Source organism: Toxorhynchites rutilus, chromosome 2 (genome assembly GCF_029784135.1).
Source record: "Toxorhynchites rutilus septentrionalis strain SRP chromosome 2, ASM2978413v1, whole genome shotgun sequence".
Lineage (NCBI taxonomy): Eukaryota > Metazoa > Arthropoda > Insecta > Diptera > Culicidae > Toxorhynchites > Toxorhynchites rutilus.
Window position 1 is genome coordinate 303,208,635 of NC_073745.1, and position 18,471 is coordinate 303,227,105.

At 37.9% G+C, this 18,471-nt stretch overlaps 2 protein-coding genes across 6 annotated transcripts in view; one reads left to right on the plus strand and one right to left on the minus strand.

The window, feature by feature from the left end:
* The window catches only part of LOC129771009 (uncharacterized), a 493,902-nt gene that overhangs the window by 306,569 nt on the left and 168,862 nt on the right, over positions 1 to 18,471 (minus strand). The window lies entirely within an intron of this gene.
* On the plus strand, positions 10,351 to 17,825 carry LOC129771011 (transmembrane protease serine 9-like). Its single transcript, XM_055774242.1, has 3 exons — positions 10,351 to 11,957; positions 12,018 to 12,190; positions 12,249 to 17,825. The coding sequence occupies exons 1-3, from the start codon at positions 10,412 to 10,414 to the stop codon at positions 12,630 to 12,632; spliced, it is 2,103 nt and encodes a 700-aa protein (XP_055630217.1). The 5' UTR covers positions 10,351 to 10,411; the 3' UTR covers positions 12,633 to 17,825.

Below are 18,471 nucleotides of genomic sequence, written 5' to 3' on the forward strand. Positions count from 1 at the left end.
CAATCGATCCAGAAGTAGTTTTGTTTCATCCCAATCGACGAACGAAATGGGAAGATTCCGGTTAGCGATCATTTTGATCACATACTCAACTAATAGTTGATGATCAACTGGAACCAGACGCTTGGGGATAAGTCGAGCTTTCTTCGCAGACGAATCGAACTCCTTCAGCAAACCGTATTCGGTAGATAATTCCGGGTGTTGCGATCGGAAATGGCGGATGAAATTGCCAACATCCAGCTTTGGTTGACGAAGTTTGCATTCGCTAGTCGGATCGATTTTGCAAAATGCTTACTCCCCGTCCAAGCCAATGTAGTCTTTAGCGATTTCTGTAAATGTGCGTGCAGATCACGCTCTCTTGTTGGCATTTCCATTTGAACCACTGATTTTGGTTGCCATTTCGGAGTAACTTCAGAAATAACGGTATAAATTAACAGAATATGTCACTAAATAATCAATAAACACTGTATCAATGAAAAAATCACAAACTTGTCAGGATATTGAGAATGAACGGTCACAAAATTCCTGACAATTCAATGGCAATGAATGAAAAAAAATGAAGTCACATGACTCGAGCTTTAAAGAAAGCTCAGATACAACAGAATGAATATGAATGAACACAGTAGTAAATTTGTTTGACGTCGGATGAATGACAGCATTATCGACAAGAGAAATGAACGCGTTACACTGATAAAAATTTATTTTCAATATTATTTAATAAGCTCAATATTTCCAAGCCCTGCTCCTGGGATACTGTCGAGCGATTTATAGGCATCATCAAACACACGAATGACTTGCAAATGTCAGTGGAGTATATGTAGTAAATAAATGATTATGTCTTTAATGCTAACAAATTATTTTTTCTCTGCAACGAAAATTTTCGATGGTACAGATTTTTGGTACAAATGAGAAAGATTTTTGACCCCTCTGGTTTGTGGCAACACTGCCCATGAGCTCAGCCATGCTTTTTAGTTGACATGCCCGGTTCAACGTTGGTTTTGGCTGTTTCATTAGTCTAACTCTGGTGCTTTGTCTTCCGAAAACAAACACGAGGCATCTACAAAAAGTAACAACGCATTTTTCCTGTCAGTGAAACACAAACCAGGTGTCGGTGCTATCTCGAATGGATACGAAATTTCAAAACCAATTTTTCGAGCATCGATAAGCAACAAAGGCATCTACCATCTCGCAAAATACACTGAACAATGATCTGAGATGAATTAAGCTCGAAGAAGTATCGAAATTTCCAAAATGATCCCACTACAACACTCAATTTTTTACGTCGTATTAACGAAACCTACATCAGAATCCGTTTGCAACATCCAACAAACTTAACGGGGCGGCCACCAAAAACCATAGTCTCCGCCCGAGGAACATCAGCGAGGTAGGGAAAGTGGGAGCATAGTGGTCACCCTAAGGAATACCCAGGTAAACAGTAAGCACTAAAAAATGGTCTTAAATCAGCACTGTATCCACATATAGAATACTGAATAAATGCTTATTACACTCTATGAACCAATATAGGGTGGATATAATGCTAAAAAGGCGAAATATAAATGCTTCAGTTACAGCCTTAAATAAGCATTACTAAAGCTTACTTAGGGCTAACTGAAAACGTCACTTGTGATGGCATCCTTTACTAAGCAATTATTTTTTGATTCGTTTTTTTTTATAGGAAAAAGTCATCGGATCTATCGGGACTCAACGAAAAATGAAAAAAATAAACATAAACAATGGGCCCACATTTACTTAGATTTACGGCGCACTGTTTGGAATGAGAAATAATTGTTATATGAAAATTACCTTACGAGATTCGAGCCGAGGTACTTCTGCAACATGTATATTTCTCTGTTGTGTCTTTGCTATCTGGACCACTGTTGATACATATAAATGAATGGAAAATAGTCCTATTTCAATAACCCCGTTCAGATACCTGCTCAAAAAGATCATGTATGTGTGGGTCTGGAAAAAATGGTAGCATTAAATGCGCATATAGGGCATCCATTAGTAGGCATTAATGTTTTATCCTAATATTTGTCAGCACTATATATGGTAGCACTAAATGCGCATATATGGCTTTCATTAATGATTATTTTCATTAATGTTTATATGCATTAATGATGTTGATATAAGGCCTATAAGCATCAAAAAGGCAGATATACTGCAATTTGGTATTAGAGATGCTGAATTAGTGCTATAATAGAGCTATACGTTAATGCTTATGGTTACTTGGGTATGCCCATTTCCAGTGTCCACATACCGCTTCAATTCCCGTTTTTCGAAAATATTATAATTGAACTTATTGTTGTTCAAGATAACATTCGGCTTTTACTATAAAAATTCAAATGGTAATTTTTTCATCATTAGAACAAAAGGTGAAAAATCGGAATTTTTTTTCGCTTGGAGGTAAAGTGGTCACTCGCACATATTAAGCTAAATGGGATAGATTTATGCGTTTTTCCGTCCAAATTTGTTCAAATCATACTTGATATCGTAGGTACATGTATGAAATAAGCTTGGCCTATTCATCTAGAGTCTCAATTCAATTTTTCAAATGCATACAAAAATGTAGTATGAAACACATAACCTTCCGCATAATAAGGCTTCGTTTAATTGGAGCCGCATATTTTTCCAGGGTCAATGCCACAAAAGAAACCTCTTCAAAAGCAGAATGTGATGAGGTATATCAGCTTTAGTAAAAAGAACATGGTAAGACGTTATTCACCTATGACCACTTTGCCCCCAAACATCAAAGTGATTTCTATGCTAATTAAACGCTGAGATTGAGCAAAATATCTGTTCACCTCTCCCAGAATAGGTGAACAGTTGTATAAACTGATGATTTGTCCAACATATCAGATTTGATATTCTAAATTTCACGTGAAATTCATTAGATACCATGCGCACAGAACTACGGCCCAATGGCTATGTGGAGAGCAATTTTCGTTTTTATTTAAATTTTGACATTTTGGCAGCTCTACTAAAGTACAGGGTGACTCAAAAATCATTAAATTCTTCAAACATAAGGTGACTATCAATACGGTTTCAATTGTCAATAGTTATACTACCAAACAAGCAGGTGACCAATTTGCCCTCACTACCCCTACTCATTCTCAAAATTGATTTCGAACAACTTTTCCCAGCGTTTTGTTCGTTGTGGGCTAGCGCGTGAAAACTTTCGGTCCCCTGCCATTGTGTTTGGAACATCGGAAACTGCCAAAGACCTGAGGTCTCGTTGCTGTAGACGACAACGAGAATGACGGTGTCACTGATTGACTGTGTGGTCTCCTCTGGATGATGGAAGCCGTGCCGAAAGGAGCAACTTTTTGATTGTAATAGTTTACACTCGGGAGATATCACTTGGAAGCAATTTTGTCGTCTGCTGCAGGAGGGAGCACCAGCCGAGACTAGTATTCCAACAACTTTGGGTGGTTGAGATAAGTGAATTAATTCAGCTGTTCAGGATCCCATCCGACCATCCGGATGTGTGGAAATATAGTTTTGCTGGTATTTTTCGCCAAACAGCGTCGTTCATCCGATAAAAACACTACCCAAATGGCACCGGCAGCGGTTTCCCGCTTCGGAATGTCCCGTTGGTTAGGAGAGTTTAGCAAATTGTTTTCCAGTTTTCCACAACGCTGCATGTATTTAGAGCAGTTGGTCGAAGATCGAAACTCGCTGTTTGGGTGGCCAAGGACGGGAGAGAAAAGCGGGCAAAATATGGCCACGCACGTGAAAGTTTTCCCCCGTCTTCAATATCCTCACTGATCCGAGCGAAATCATGATGGGAAAGTTTTACCCCAAAACGAGACAGAGAAATATTTCCCTTTTATTTTGACACTTATTTTACGTCAGTTTATGGCACGAAGATGGTTTTGATCAGATCCACCGAGTTCTGTATTTTGTAGAATAAGAGAAGCATTAGAATGATTTGATTCTCATCACATTACGTGGTTCAATTCGGAGAACATGGACAAATCACATCATTTAATCACTTCATTTACACCTTCTCGTCGTGTAGTTTTTGTTGGCAAGTATTTTCACAACATAAACCAAATGTTTCCCACTGGACTTGTACGAAGCTGTTTGCGTCGAAGCTGGATTGAAGAATCCTCAGCATGTTCGAAAGTTTCTAATCGTTTTGGCACTCTCACACAAGATGCTTCGACTTGCGATACAGAACACAACACAAAAGCAATGCTCTCTGACTCGAAATTGGACCAACTTTTCCACCAGCAATGGGAATTGCCATGAAAATGGCACTAAAGGGACATTATGAATATTGTCACATTGCTCGAGCATAGAGCAAAACAATCAGATACAAGTGTTCGACTGCAATGGCGATGGGACGGAGGCAGCCCCTCAGAAGCGCGTGAGGGCAGAAATTTACGACCTGTTCGAGGATATCGTTGCCCAGAAGAGGCAACGCAAATAATCTGTGAAAATAGCTCCCATCGAAAGGTAGCATGGGCTCATCATGATGAATGTCAGCTCTAGCCCTGGGCTGCAAAGGCAAAGGACAGCACGGACAGCCTATTTACTCGTGCTCCAGAAAAGTAATTGCAAAGTCCTCTCCATGGCAAATGAAAAGCTACCGAAGGCTCCACGGTGGCACAGAACCGGGGCCGGGAATGGAGCAACAACAAAAAAAGGGCTCCTTTTCGGAATAGTAGGCTCGATGCCAAGTGGGTCACCGGCATTTGCACAGGAGAATATGAGTCACCGGCATCCGGCGCGGTGGGTATGGTTCCAACTTTAGCATCCGACCAATCGAATAGCTGACCGAGCCGAGTGACGCTCTTTGGAGAGGAAGGATACGGCCTGGGAAATACAGACGTGTCATCATAACAGTGAGCAGAAGGAATAAGCTGGATTCATAAAGGAAATCATGAACAAAGGCATTATTATGGGAAGAATTCATATACTTGTCTCAATTGCGAGAAAACAAACATAACCAGAACACTAACTCTGGCACTTTAAACAGATGATAATGTTATCTTGGGGGTGTCCCCAAAGAGAACATACGGAACATAACTTCTGAGTGAGTTGAGTGACTGAATCTCATTATAGAGTAACAAGCCAAATTAATCGGGGAAAATCAGTGGTATTTGATCCGAATCTCTTTGATTATTTTTAAACTTTGAACATACGGCGAATGCTACAAATTCAAATTAAAAATATTGTTACAAAACGTGAATCAAATCAATGGGATACACACATAAAAGCCCAATCAGAGAAACCTTCGATCAACTCGGCGACTGATAACAACGTTACATCTTGCTTTCTAAGTCAAAACCATCATTAAGCTACACATTATACTAAGTTTAACAACCTCACGGTCGAGAAGCAACTTTGGTTTGATTGCTTCGGTAAAACCCACATGATGTGACGTTTTCTTGGTTTTATGCTGGGTTTTCTCGTTTCGCTATGAGCAAATAGAACACAAATTGAGGAATCATTCTTTTCTAGTGATTGATAAGAAAAAATATTATACGTAAATTTAACGTTCCGTTTCGTTACTCCTCCAGTAGCGTGAGAGTGATATTCTGCTAATCAGTGACTACTGAGGCCAGTTTTTTGTCGGCGAAATGAATTCGTCGCGCCGCACAGTGGGGTTGTTCTTAAAAAAGACGGTTCAAAATCTTTTCTCGTCTTACCTTACATTTTAAAGGTTGGGGGGCTTTTGCAGTTGGTGATAGCAATTGGACCTTTTTCGATTTTCGTTTTCGCAAGCTGCTTATCAGAGGGTCGGATGTCATAAGAAATTTTACAAAAACCATCCTGACCTCTTTGTAAGTTGAATTTTGAAGGTTTAGAATGTGTTCATACGCCTTTTACAGTTTTGTGTGATTTTTTTCAGAATTTTAGCAGTGTTCTGTTTGATATATTTTTTAAAAATATTGAGTAAATTGCGCTGTAAAAAAGTGATGTTCCCGAGAGTTCCCGAGAGTAGTTTGCCGTATACTCCAAACCCTAATGAACGAAATGAGTTGAGTAAAATAACGTACAGACGTGCACATTTTTGAATAATGAAATGAATAAAAGTGACATATTTTTACTTTGTAACCTCTGTACATCGCAATGGTGTCATTTAACACTAATAGTGCCTTGAGCAATGTCATGTATTTTAATGTTATCTTAAACTTTGTGGTATAACTTAGGTATAACTTAAGTTAAAAAATTATAGGAGGTTGTGTTCAAGACACGACCGCATTGTTGACGTAGAACTACGCTGTGGTTTAATTCAAGTCGTTTGTTCATAACTGCGGATATTATTTTATAATGCCATGAAAATTTTAAAATGACCATTCTAACCATACAAAACCATACAAACCATACGCAAAACCATACACATACAAAATTCCAGAACGACATTAACTTTCTTGGTGACTAAATAAACGAAATAAACTCTATCGGTTAATCTCAACAACCTCGAAAAGAGTAGCACTGCTTCATTATGATGAAGATTAGCGCAAATGCAATCCTAGTTGTAAGCAGTTTTGCGACTGGCACGCAAGCCCAAATAGATTAATATCTTAATATAACATATTGAATAACTTGGTTTTCCCCAAATAATTTTTTGTTGCACAACCTTAACACCTGCTTCACCATAGCGTCAGTTCAATGCATTAATGACCGAAAACAAACAATGTTAACTGCTTGGGGAAAGGCTGAATATTTCCCTCTCGCTATCTCTCCTTCTTGTTTATATTTATCATTACGACTGCATAATTTGCAACACAAAACAATCGTCAATCATAGCATAACAAATTAGGCGATTGTTGCATCGTTACAGAGCCAATGCACATGGAAGCAGATACAAATGGGTTCAGCGTAGCGAAGGTGCATTATTTTTACGTACAGGTTATGAAGCACGCACGTACGCACACAAATATCCATATATCGATCCTTGGAGAACTTTATCCATCATATTACTCCTCCACCCCCATTGCCTTGAAAAAGGCATTCGACTCCTCGATAAGTTGCTCGTTATAGACTGCTCTGTTCGGGAAAGCACACAAATGGACAGAACAAATGTATGAGGAAATGGGAATGCTTCCAATTTTCATCAATTCGAAGCATATACAGGCTATTGGATGTGCACTCGTGGCCGAGTGGTTAGCGTCTCACATTATCATGCCGGGTGTTCGGGTTCGATTCCCGTTCTGGCCGGAGGATTTTTCGTCAAAGAAATTTCCTCCGACTTGCACTGTGGTCACGCGTATTCTAGAGCTTGCCCCTCGGAATACATTCAAGGCGTGTTATTTGGCTTAAGAAATCTCAACTAAGTATTAATGAATGACGCTAGTTAATGCATATGTTGAGACGGCAAAAGTTCCACAGGGAACGTTAACGCCATTCAAGAAGAAGAATAGGCTATTGGATTGTAATGTATAGCATATCAAACAAATCTTAGGGAATTTCCGATTCATTTGGTATATAAATCGTCAAAATTCATTCGCGGCAAAAATAGTTAATAACGATAACTTTATTTCATAAAAACGTGATCTTTTTTCTGATTTGGCACCCTTAATGGAAGACGTAGTTCTACGTCAAAAACCAATTTTGAAATAGTCTCCCCAGAAAAACAGTTAAATCTCGGAAAACTGATAGACAGATATTATGTATCTTCAACAAAGTTTCAAGAAATTTATAGTTCTACAATGTGACAGCTGAAGACATAACTCAAATATCTAGTAAGTATAAAAAGTTGTGGAGGCGATCTGGCGTAGTGGTAACATCCATGCCTCTCACGCTGAAGGTCACGAGTTCAATTCTCACTCCCGACATTCTTCCAAAAATGGAAGTAAAAAGTGACGAACCAGCCAAATGAGTTGAAAATCACTATAATACAGATAAAAAAAAAAAAAAAAAAATAAAAAGTTTGTTTTTTTTTTATTTTTTACTGTAAATTAGTAAGAGTTTAAATGAAACCGTCAAATTATCTGAATCAACATTCTGAACAACTTTTCTGAAGACACCCAACCTCTAAAATGTAAGGTAAGACGAGAAAAGATTTTTGACAGTTTTTTTTCAGAACGGCCCCACTGTGCGCTGGCGCTTGATTTAGTAGGGGAAGTGGGGGTAGTACGGACATGTTGAGAAGAACTTCAATTATATCGTTGGAAACTCATGTTTTACAAAACCTAAATACAGTTTCATGCAATTCAATATACTGTTTTCCGGATTATTCGGCCAAATGTTTTACAAACAAGTGTTTTGACGTAGGATTACGTCTTTCGGGAACATATTGGGGTACAAATTGAACATCAAAAATCGAGTACATCGTTAAAATTGTCCAAATTCAAACGCTTATTGCTCAGTCATTTCATGATGGATTGATGAAATTTTTGCGTCAATCGATTTCGGTACTCCATAACAATTTGTTATATTGAAGAAAATAATAAATGTCATGAAACTAACTATCGAACAATTGAAAAATCTCAATCCCTATCCTAACAGAAATACTCACTTCTGATTGGTCGAAATTGACGACACATGCGGCGGGTCCCTAACACAGACATCTAAACCAAGCTGCCTGGAGGAAACCGACATAGCAAATACATGAAAGTAGGGGGATTTTTTCCCATTGCAAATATATGCAAGTCGGGGGCATAGGGCAGTAAGGTGTGTGATACGATTAATTCTAGCAAATTAAATTTAAGTTTGGAACTTTAATGTTGGTTGCTTCGTGAATTTTCATATCAATGACCAATCGTGTATTGTTAAAAAATTAGCACAAGTAACAAGTAAGTGTTAAATTGTATATGGTAACAGTTGTATTGATATATGAAACGATTTATTTCAAGATATGTTCTCCCTGGTTTAAGCTGTCTGTTTTGTTGTGTTCATTTTCACCCAAGGAAAGTTTATATGGCGAGAAAAATTGGAAAAGTGAAAAAATATTTCACATTGGGTTGAATTAACACTCAGAAAGTAAAAATTATAAAAGAAAATTACCTTTTCCATTTAAAATATGTTTTATCTATATTAAAGTAACATCTTTTTACTGATGAGAAAAATTGATAATTGTGTTCGGTATTGGTAATTAAAGGGTGTGTTACATCAAATTGCATCACGGAAAAAACGCTGTAGAAATTCGCCCAGTAGACCGATCCTTTTGAAAATTTTAGACAGTAAAATAAAAACTATTAAACAACTTTTGGCATTTTCTTTTTATTCATACTTCGAGCCCAAGCCCGTATGCTCGCACCTTCCTCTTTACCCCGTCCATAAGGTTCTGTACAACGTCAGGTCAGGAACAAATATATGGGGAAAAGGAAATTCTTTCAGTTTTCATGAATTTAAACCGTTCAGAGTTTAGCGAATTGTAATGTATAGCATATCAAACAAATCTTAGAGAACTTCCGATTCGATTGGTATGCAAATCATGAGAATTCGTTCACAGTGAAAATAGTTATTAACGTTAACTTTATTTCATAAAAACGTGACCTGTTTTCTGATTTGGCACCCTTCCTGAAAGACGTAGTTCTACGTCAACTAAACCAAACGGTTTAAGTAAGCCCTTAGAATTCTGGATAACGGTTTCCTGGACTGACGAATCGAAATTCGAGCTGTTTAACTGGAAGCTGTGGATTCGTGAATAGCATTGGTAGGGTGCGGAGGTTCAGGAGCACCATATCCAAGACACGATGAAGAATGGAGGTGGAATGTTATGGTCTGGGGATGATTTTTATGGGGTGGAGTTCATATTCGTATACCAACATGCTACGGGAAAATCTGGAGCTTATCCAAGGCACTTGCCATACTGCATTTTTTAAAACGGATGTAACCCAAGTTCCTGATAAGTGGCTCCGACTACATACCACCAATATCGTTACCGTGAATCAGTTAGACGTGGGTGAAACAATCTTCCTCCCAGTAACGTAGTATACCGGAGTATCTCCAAAGACAGTACTCCATTGCATAGACAATCTCTTGTGGTATCGGCCGATATCAATGAGAGGTAGAACTAGTCCTCCTAAGGTCTCAACCCTCAGAAATATGATAAAGAGAGAGGAGCTGTGTAATATGGATTGTTCCGTAGTTAACAATACCAAAATATTTTGTTAATTTATCCAACTTGATGCCCTTCCTTCGAAATCAGGTGTCTATGACTTGTATGTAAATCTTCTTCAAGACTGGCGATGTTGCGGAAATAATAACATTTTATAACATAGAATGATGCTAAGTACTGATCTCATTTTTCATATCAGAACCTAGTATCCAATCCAATTACATGCGTACTTAATGCTTAATTACCATCACACCACCAACTGAATAGATAACACCGCGGCGGACTGTATCACTTTACCCTATAATTATTCTCCGTTTTGATTGAGTGCAGTTTATTTTCGCAGGATAAGCGGCAATCCCCGGCATCTCAAGAATTCCTCAAATCAGTTCAGTTGCAATGTTTGCCGCGAACGCAGCTCAGATATTCGCGTTTCTGCTCCTGCTGGTTGCCACTTTCGACAGCCTGCGGGCCAGCTCTGATAGCTGCACTCTGCTGTTTCAACCGATCCGATGTGGCGTTCCAAGGTTGCAACCGGGTGCCGCCTTGCCATCCCGTCCGTCGGAGGCGGTTCGGAGAGAGTTCCCGTGGCACGTGGCCTTGTATTGTGAGGAGGGTGGCAAGTTTGCGTATTGCTGCGGGGGATCGCTTATAACGGCGCGATTCGTTCTCACGGCAGCACACTGTGTGGTCAATCCGAACAATGGGTACAGGATGACGGCTCGAAGGCTCAAGGTGCGATTGGGGATGCACGAGTTGGACCAAGAACAGGACGAATGTACCGAGGAGTTAGGATTGAGGGAGATACGGATGCACGATCAGTACCGTTCGGGAGGACACAAACATGATATTGCGCTGCTGGAATTGGATCGACGGGTGATATTTACGGAGCGAGTGTTGCCAGTTTGTTTAGATTTGAGCGAAGATGAGAGGATTGATTTCTATCGCCTGCATGGAAAGATTCCTGGCTGGGGATATACGGAGTACGATTCCGTCTCAAAGTGGCTCCGAATGACGGAGTTGCCGTTGGTGAACTATACCTGCTGTTTAGAAAGCAATCCGGAGGTGTTTTCACACAGCCTTCACGATGGAATGTTTTGCGCTGGATATACGAACGGAACAGTTGTTTGCAACGGAGACTCGGGTGGCGGATTGGTGTCGTACAGTCGGAATCGGTGGGTGCTTCGGGGGATTGTTTCATTCACTGCTCTTCGTCAGGGCGAACACACGTTATGTGATACGTCAGGGTATGCTGGATTTACGAAAGTTCGCTACTATCGCGATTGGATTAAAGGTATCCTTCGAGGAGATGATCTGGAAGAATTCAGTACATCTTCGGAAGAGGAGAAACCACTCTTCGATTGTGGTAAGAGAAAAATCAATAAGCGCAGCTTGATTGTTAACGGAGCCCGCAGCTATTCCGGTGATTGGCCTTGGCATGTGGCGGTCTACGAGTTCTTGGAACGCCAAAAGAATTATCTTTGTGGTGCAACGCTTATCAGTGATCAGTTCGCAATAACGGCCGCGCACTGTGTGCAGGAGTCGGATTCAAACCCTCGGAGAGGTACAATTGTTGTCCAGCTGGGACAAAACGATTTGTTCGAAAGTTCTGCTAATATGAGGGAAGTTCGCGTGGGGAAAATCACTCCCCACACACAGTGGGATTCGTTTGGCAAGGCCAACGACATTGCTCTGTTGGAGTTAACGACCAACGTGCAGTTCAACGATTACATCCAGCCAGCTTGTCTACCCAAGGGGAGTGACGCTGCCGAATCGAATTTATTGGGAACGGTCGGTACCATCGTAGGCTGGGGCTTTGAAAATCGGATGTCCTCTGCGACGACCAACACACTGCAGGAAACTAGACTGTCCATAGTTGAACCTTCGATGTGTGTATCTAGCGCAAGTCAGGCGAATGGCGTCATTTGTTTGAGATCAATTGGTGGTACAAAATTTTCCGATATGTAGATAAATATAGATTGCTGTATTTAGAAATAACTTGCAGGAAGCAATGCATGCACCGGAGACTCTGGCGGTGGAATGTTCATCGAGGAGAATGGCGTTTGGACAGTGCGAGGAGTGATTCCCAAACTGGAGGAAGAGAACGGCTTTTGTAATCCATCTGGGTTTCTAAAAATCGCCAGTACATCTAATTCCATCAAATGGATTAGGAGTGAGGTGAGCTGCTGTTCGTGAGGTGAGCTGCTGTTCGTTTGCATAAAACTTTTTCCTTCAGATGATTCTTGGGACAGGCAAAATTCGCGAGAAAGAACTGATGACGCTGCAAGCTGCTAATTATAATGACATGGGTAATAAGAATTCTCTGGAATCTTCGGATTCCCGCGAGGTAACGTCAAATTCAAGTAACACCAAATCCATCACCACTACCACCGTCGCCATCATAATTGGGGCTACCGTTGTGGTAACAGTAGGCATTATAACACTCCTCCGGAAAGCGATGAAGTGGTCTGCAGAGCCTGGCGGAACCAATCAAGAATGTAGTCGAGATGGAAATGTGTTTCATCAGAGATCTGAAGGACACCCTGTTGTCCAGATTGTTCTGAAGTCGAGCACACCAACAGACGCATCATCCTCGTCTAGTCCAAGTTTAGTGACATAAATACAAGACCCAATTTAGTACAGTAAACATTCACTAACTGGGCGAAAAGGGAAGACCACTTATCGACATTCGCGTTTTAGCTGGTTTTAGCATGTTAAACGTCAAATAAAATCGAGGGAAACTTCAATGAATTGTTTGATTCGCATTGTTCCTGCAATTGGATAAACAAAAGGATTCCAATGGAAGTTTCGCATTGAGTGCAACAACAGGTATGACATATGATTTGAGAAAATTATTTGGTTTTGTCGTGCGAAATTAATGTCAATTTTCATAACATTCGAATGCCCCTCACAGCAAATCTTCCATTTGAATATGGCGTCGATTGTTTACGAAATTCTGCTTTTTAACTGGTCCAAGGACCAGTTAACGTTCGCCCAGTTAAACAACGGACCAGTTAAACCAGGACCAGTTAGCGAACGATTACTGTAATTACCTGCCGCCGGTCGGAGTGTCTGTGTTTTCTATTCATTGGAAACTTATCCTTCAACTTTTCTCTCGCTCGAATACCACCCTCTGCCTCTCTGTAAAATGAGATGCTGTTCCTGTTTTTTTTCCTGGGATTCCCTCTACTATCACATTATGGAAACACTTGGGGGAGGCCGCTTGCGAGGAGCTATTCCATTCACAAAATGAATGACATTGGGCTGGTTGAGAGGGATATCGAAGACAGATGGGTTGAGGGAAGTCGGACTCGAAGTGAAGAATAACTTTTAGCAAATCACAATTCATTCCGAATCAGTACTGGAGGAAGATGTTGGAAATTGATGCAAGATTAGTATTAGATTTTGTGAAATTTCCTGGCCTGGTATGGTATGGTATTTCCTGGTATGGAAGTAAAAAGTGCCCTCAAACCAAATCACCCGCTCTATGGCAAATATTGTATAGGGTACTAAATAAAAATTTTGACTATTTTTTTTGAACCCCTATGAGGCTCAACATAGAATATATGGTGTAAAAAAGTGTACTTTTCAATGTTTTTCATGCCATTCTCGATAGCTTAGAAATAAAAATTAGAAAGAAGATGATGGGTCTGACCCTAGGGGCACGGACGGAATCTTGACATAGGACTGCGATTGTGTGTAGCAATTGCATTTGAATTGAGTTTTTCCATTGTTCAAAATCTGTAATTTGTTCTCTTTTGATACATCAAATAGAAGCCCGGAAAAAAACCTGTTTCCTGTATGATCGGGTTAAATGAGAATCCGGAACCACATTCTGTTCAAAAATGTACACCACTAAAGCCATTACTATCCTTTTCTTCTGTTTATTCAATTATGCAGAAGAAGACAAAAAGTCATCATGTATCATTTTTAAACACAAGTCTAAAGAGTTAAGATATACATAAATATAAGCCTAAATCAAATAAATCTATGGCTACAGAAATATATTATAGATAAAAATAGCATTTTCTCCTTCGTCGCCGCATTGCCCGGAACATTGTTTGTAATAACTTTATAGTCCGGTGACATATGTATATTGAGAATTCTATGACTATGAGTGCTGTCTTGGGAAGATCGTGTAGCTGATGTAGTGAATGGATCTCAGTGGGTGCTATGTTCTGCTCATGTATAGGAAAAGGAAAGGAGAATGGACAAGTGCATTCGTGGAAGTGAAGCGTTCTTAGGATGACATATATGGGGAGCATAACATTAAGATCACGACTACTCAAGCTATCATAATCTGGTAAGTGTGAGTAAACCGTTTCGTCATTCTAAATCAGCAGCCAGTTAAATTCATAAATTGCATTATTTACATAACCAAGCAACATGCTCGATACTATGACATCCTGGACCACAATTACATAAATTGTTAGTAGCAAGACCTATACGATAAAAACGTGCATTGAGCACGAATTGAATGGGCAATATACAATACAATAACTGATAAATGTCTATTATTGGTAAATGAAGAATAATTCATTATATGCATCAACTCACATTGTGAGCTAACGCTCGAATTTAGGCAAAAAGATTGCTCGTTGCGTCGGGGAGGAAAGCGAGTGGTTGGAGCAATAAAAATAAAAAAAAGAAAATAAAACCATTTTAATCGTCAGATTGTTAACTTTTTTACTATATTCACTGTTCGTGCTTTACGCAAAAACAAAATACTGGATAAATTTCCTTTCTAATGGTATATAACACAACACATGTCGCAATAATATGTGTTTGAAAACTCTTAATAAATCGTTACATTTTTCATAGAATGACCCCCCTTATATATAAATCAAAGACATAGGGCCTGATTCTCAAATACACTTCACGATGGAAACGAAATAAGGTGTATCCGCGATGACAACGGTACGGTGCCGACATCTGGATACGAAATTATTTTCCCACTAAAACTTATCAAATTATCTTCAGATGAAATTTTTATATGAGATTATTTTGTCACATGAAGAAAACAAAGTTTTCCATTCACATTGAACACTAATTTGAAGCGAAGAAGTTAATTTTCATTGATAATTTTTATTTGAAAAGTGCTCATTCTGCATGAAATCCATCATTATCTTTGACGCTTCACTAACTCGTAAAAAGTAGTTCAATGGCGTGCCGTTCATATCGTTTTCACCGTGAAGTGTATTCGAGAATCAGGCCCATAGTCCTATGTCAAAAATACTGAAAGTGCATCTTACTATGGTGTATCGAGAAATATTATTAAAAAAAAATCATCAAAAATATAAGTACCGTCGATGAGGGTGAAAATCGGTTATGAGGGTGAAATTGGGTCAAAAATTGAGAAATTAACTATTAGTAATATCTTGACAAATATTGCGAATATTAGTGAAAACTGTGAGCCGAGTAGGAGACATATTTCCACGTTTCAATACATAATACTTAACTGTAGTACAAATAGTTATTATTTAATAATTTTTCAAAGTTCGATGTGTAAATAGCCATCAAATAATACCTCAGAAAAAAATCTCATGCCCAGCATTATACAGAACTATTAAAATTGTGAATATTGAATAGAATCATTCTTTAAAGTCTCACCAGATAAGTCATTACTGATTTGGAACATCAAAAATTTTGTTCCATTCGAATTTCAATATTTTCGAAATAATCCTTATTTACACTGAGTGGGGGTGAGAATGGGTCAAGCACAAAATTGAATTCCTTCTTCTTCTTCTTCTTCTTCTTCAATGGCACTAACGTTCCTAGAGGAACTTCGCCGTCTCAACGTAGTATTACTTGCATCATTTTTATTAGTACTTAGTTGAGATTTCTATGCCAAATAACACGCCTTGAATGCATTCTGAGTGGCAAGCTCTAGAATACGCGTGATCACAGTGCAAGTCGGATGAAATTTCTTTGACGAAAAATTCCCCCGACCAGAACGGGAATCGAACCCGAACACCCGGCATGTTAGTTATGACGCTAACCACTCGGCCACGGGAGCACAAAATTGAATTCCATGCCAAACCAATATAGTGATTGTCAGATTTTCATGAAAATTGGTAGTTTTATTCCTCATCGCAAAATATTAGACCAGTATTTTTTATTTTTTTCATCAGGGTAGCTATTTTATGGTGGTCATCAGGGGTATTTCCATTTTAAGGAGGTCTCAATTTTCCCCCCTTTTTTCCAAAAATGACCTTTTTCAATAATTCATAACTTTTGAATTACTGGACCGATTTAGATGACCGATATATCAAATTAAAGTCAAATTTGTATGAAAAACATTACACTTGAGAAAAAAAAACAGATTTTGTTTTCGTACATATTGATTGTAATTGTTTTACATAGCTTACATGGTTTCGGAACTAAGATCACCATATTTTTTATATTTTTTCTTGAAAGCTGATGGTTTTTTAAATAATATATCCGAATATCAGAGAGATGTTTTTTTCGTTTTCGAGTGATTTTGCAAAATTGACATGTTTTCAGTTTTCGTTCAACATTTCTATGCGACTGGAAAACATCTATGCGACTAGAACCCAACTTTTATGCATATGTGGTATTTCATGTGGTTTCAAATTGGTATATCGATCATCTGAATCGGCCCGGTAGTATGAAAGAAATGAATTCAATAAAAGTCAATTTTGGAAAAAAGGGAAAAATGATTTTTCGGACCATCGGTTAATTTTGAAAAATCATAACTCAATAACACAAAATAACGCAACCCTGATTTTTGGATATGCTATCTAAAAAAATCTTAGCTTTCAAGAAACTATAAAAAAAATATAGCGCCCTTGGTCCCGAGACAATGTAAACTGTAAAAAAAATACAATCAATAATTACAAGACCAAAATCAAAAATTTCTGCATTTAATATTATTCGAAAAAAGACTAGCTAATTGGCTTTAATTTGATATGTCGATCATCTGAATCGGTGCAGTAGTTCAAAAGTTATGAATTTTTAAATAAAGTATTGGAAAAAATGAGAAAAGAAATTATCTTTCGGACCACCCTAAAATGGAAATGGTCACCTATTTAATTTAATATGTGTATCACCCGATTCGGTACAGTAGTTCAAAAGTTCTGAATTAAAGAAAAAGTAATTTTTGGAAAAAAATGGGAAAATTTTGATTTTTTGGGCAACCCTAAAATTGAAATAATCACCCTAATGATAAAAAATACTGGTCTAATGTTTTGCGATAAAGAACAAAACTACCAATTTTCACGAAAATCTGAGAACCACTATATCGGTTTGCATGGAATGGCTGTATATAAACATTTCCTTTGCACTTCTAGGTGGATTGATACTATTTACGTAACTCAAATAATCATTCAAGACACCTATATGTTGTCAAATTATCTTGAAATTATTGAGAAATTGATTTCTAAACACAATTCTCAATAGAAAGTAATATTCACTACTTTGACCAATTGTCACCCCCTCTAGGGGATGAGATTGGGTCAACTTTCATTTAATCGTAGTTCAGAGAAAAATTTTGTGTTTGTATTTAAATGTGTTTCTACATCTTTTCTAATTCGTGTGTGATTATCCTTATATCCTTATATCCTTTGCGTGCAATTGGTCCCCTTGCTACAAACAGTAGAATAAGTTGAAATGTAAATACACAATAGATATACGAATAGATTTAAGAATTGAGTGTGTGAGATTATCATTATTGTAACAATTTCCTTATATCCCATCCTTTTCCTGAACAAATATGTCACCCTACTAAACTCGAGTAGACCGCGAGTAATCGGTTTTCTACCTTACTTACCTTAGATTTAGAAAATGTTTATGTATAGTAATAAAAATATAATTAAGAATTCGGCTCCTTTAAACTTATGTAATTGAGCCTGTAAAAATAAACGAATTTAATAAAAAAAAAAAAATCTTTTCTAAAACATGTGTGATTTTTTTTCATAATTTTAACAGTGTTGTGCGATACAAAAAATATATATTTATAAAATTTTGATTTTTTTTAGAATTTTGAGACTTAGTACTGGTTTAATTTCTATTTGAATATGTTTGTATGTGATTTTTGATATTTGTATTGAAATAATTTGAAATTTTGGATTTATTAAATTAAGTTTTGAGACACAATACTACTGTGTTCGTATTTGTTTTTTTTTGTATCGGATATTGTATCGGATATTGAACGAACGTTTTAAGGCAATTACAGCTATAAAACATGGATTTCGGGTTGGAAAAAGTATTATATTCAGGAGGGACATATTCTGAAGGCGACAATATAAATTTAGACGATAAATAAAGTAGTTTCTTTAAAAACACAAATTCCCGGTATGAATTTGACAGAACGTATTGCATTTTTAAGTGAACATAGAAGGTGTGAAATCAAAACTCGAAACATAAAGTATTTACAATAGTGATAGTAGAGAGGTGAAAATTGTGTGACAATAAACATTTAAAATACAAATGCCGTATAA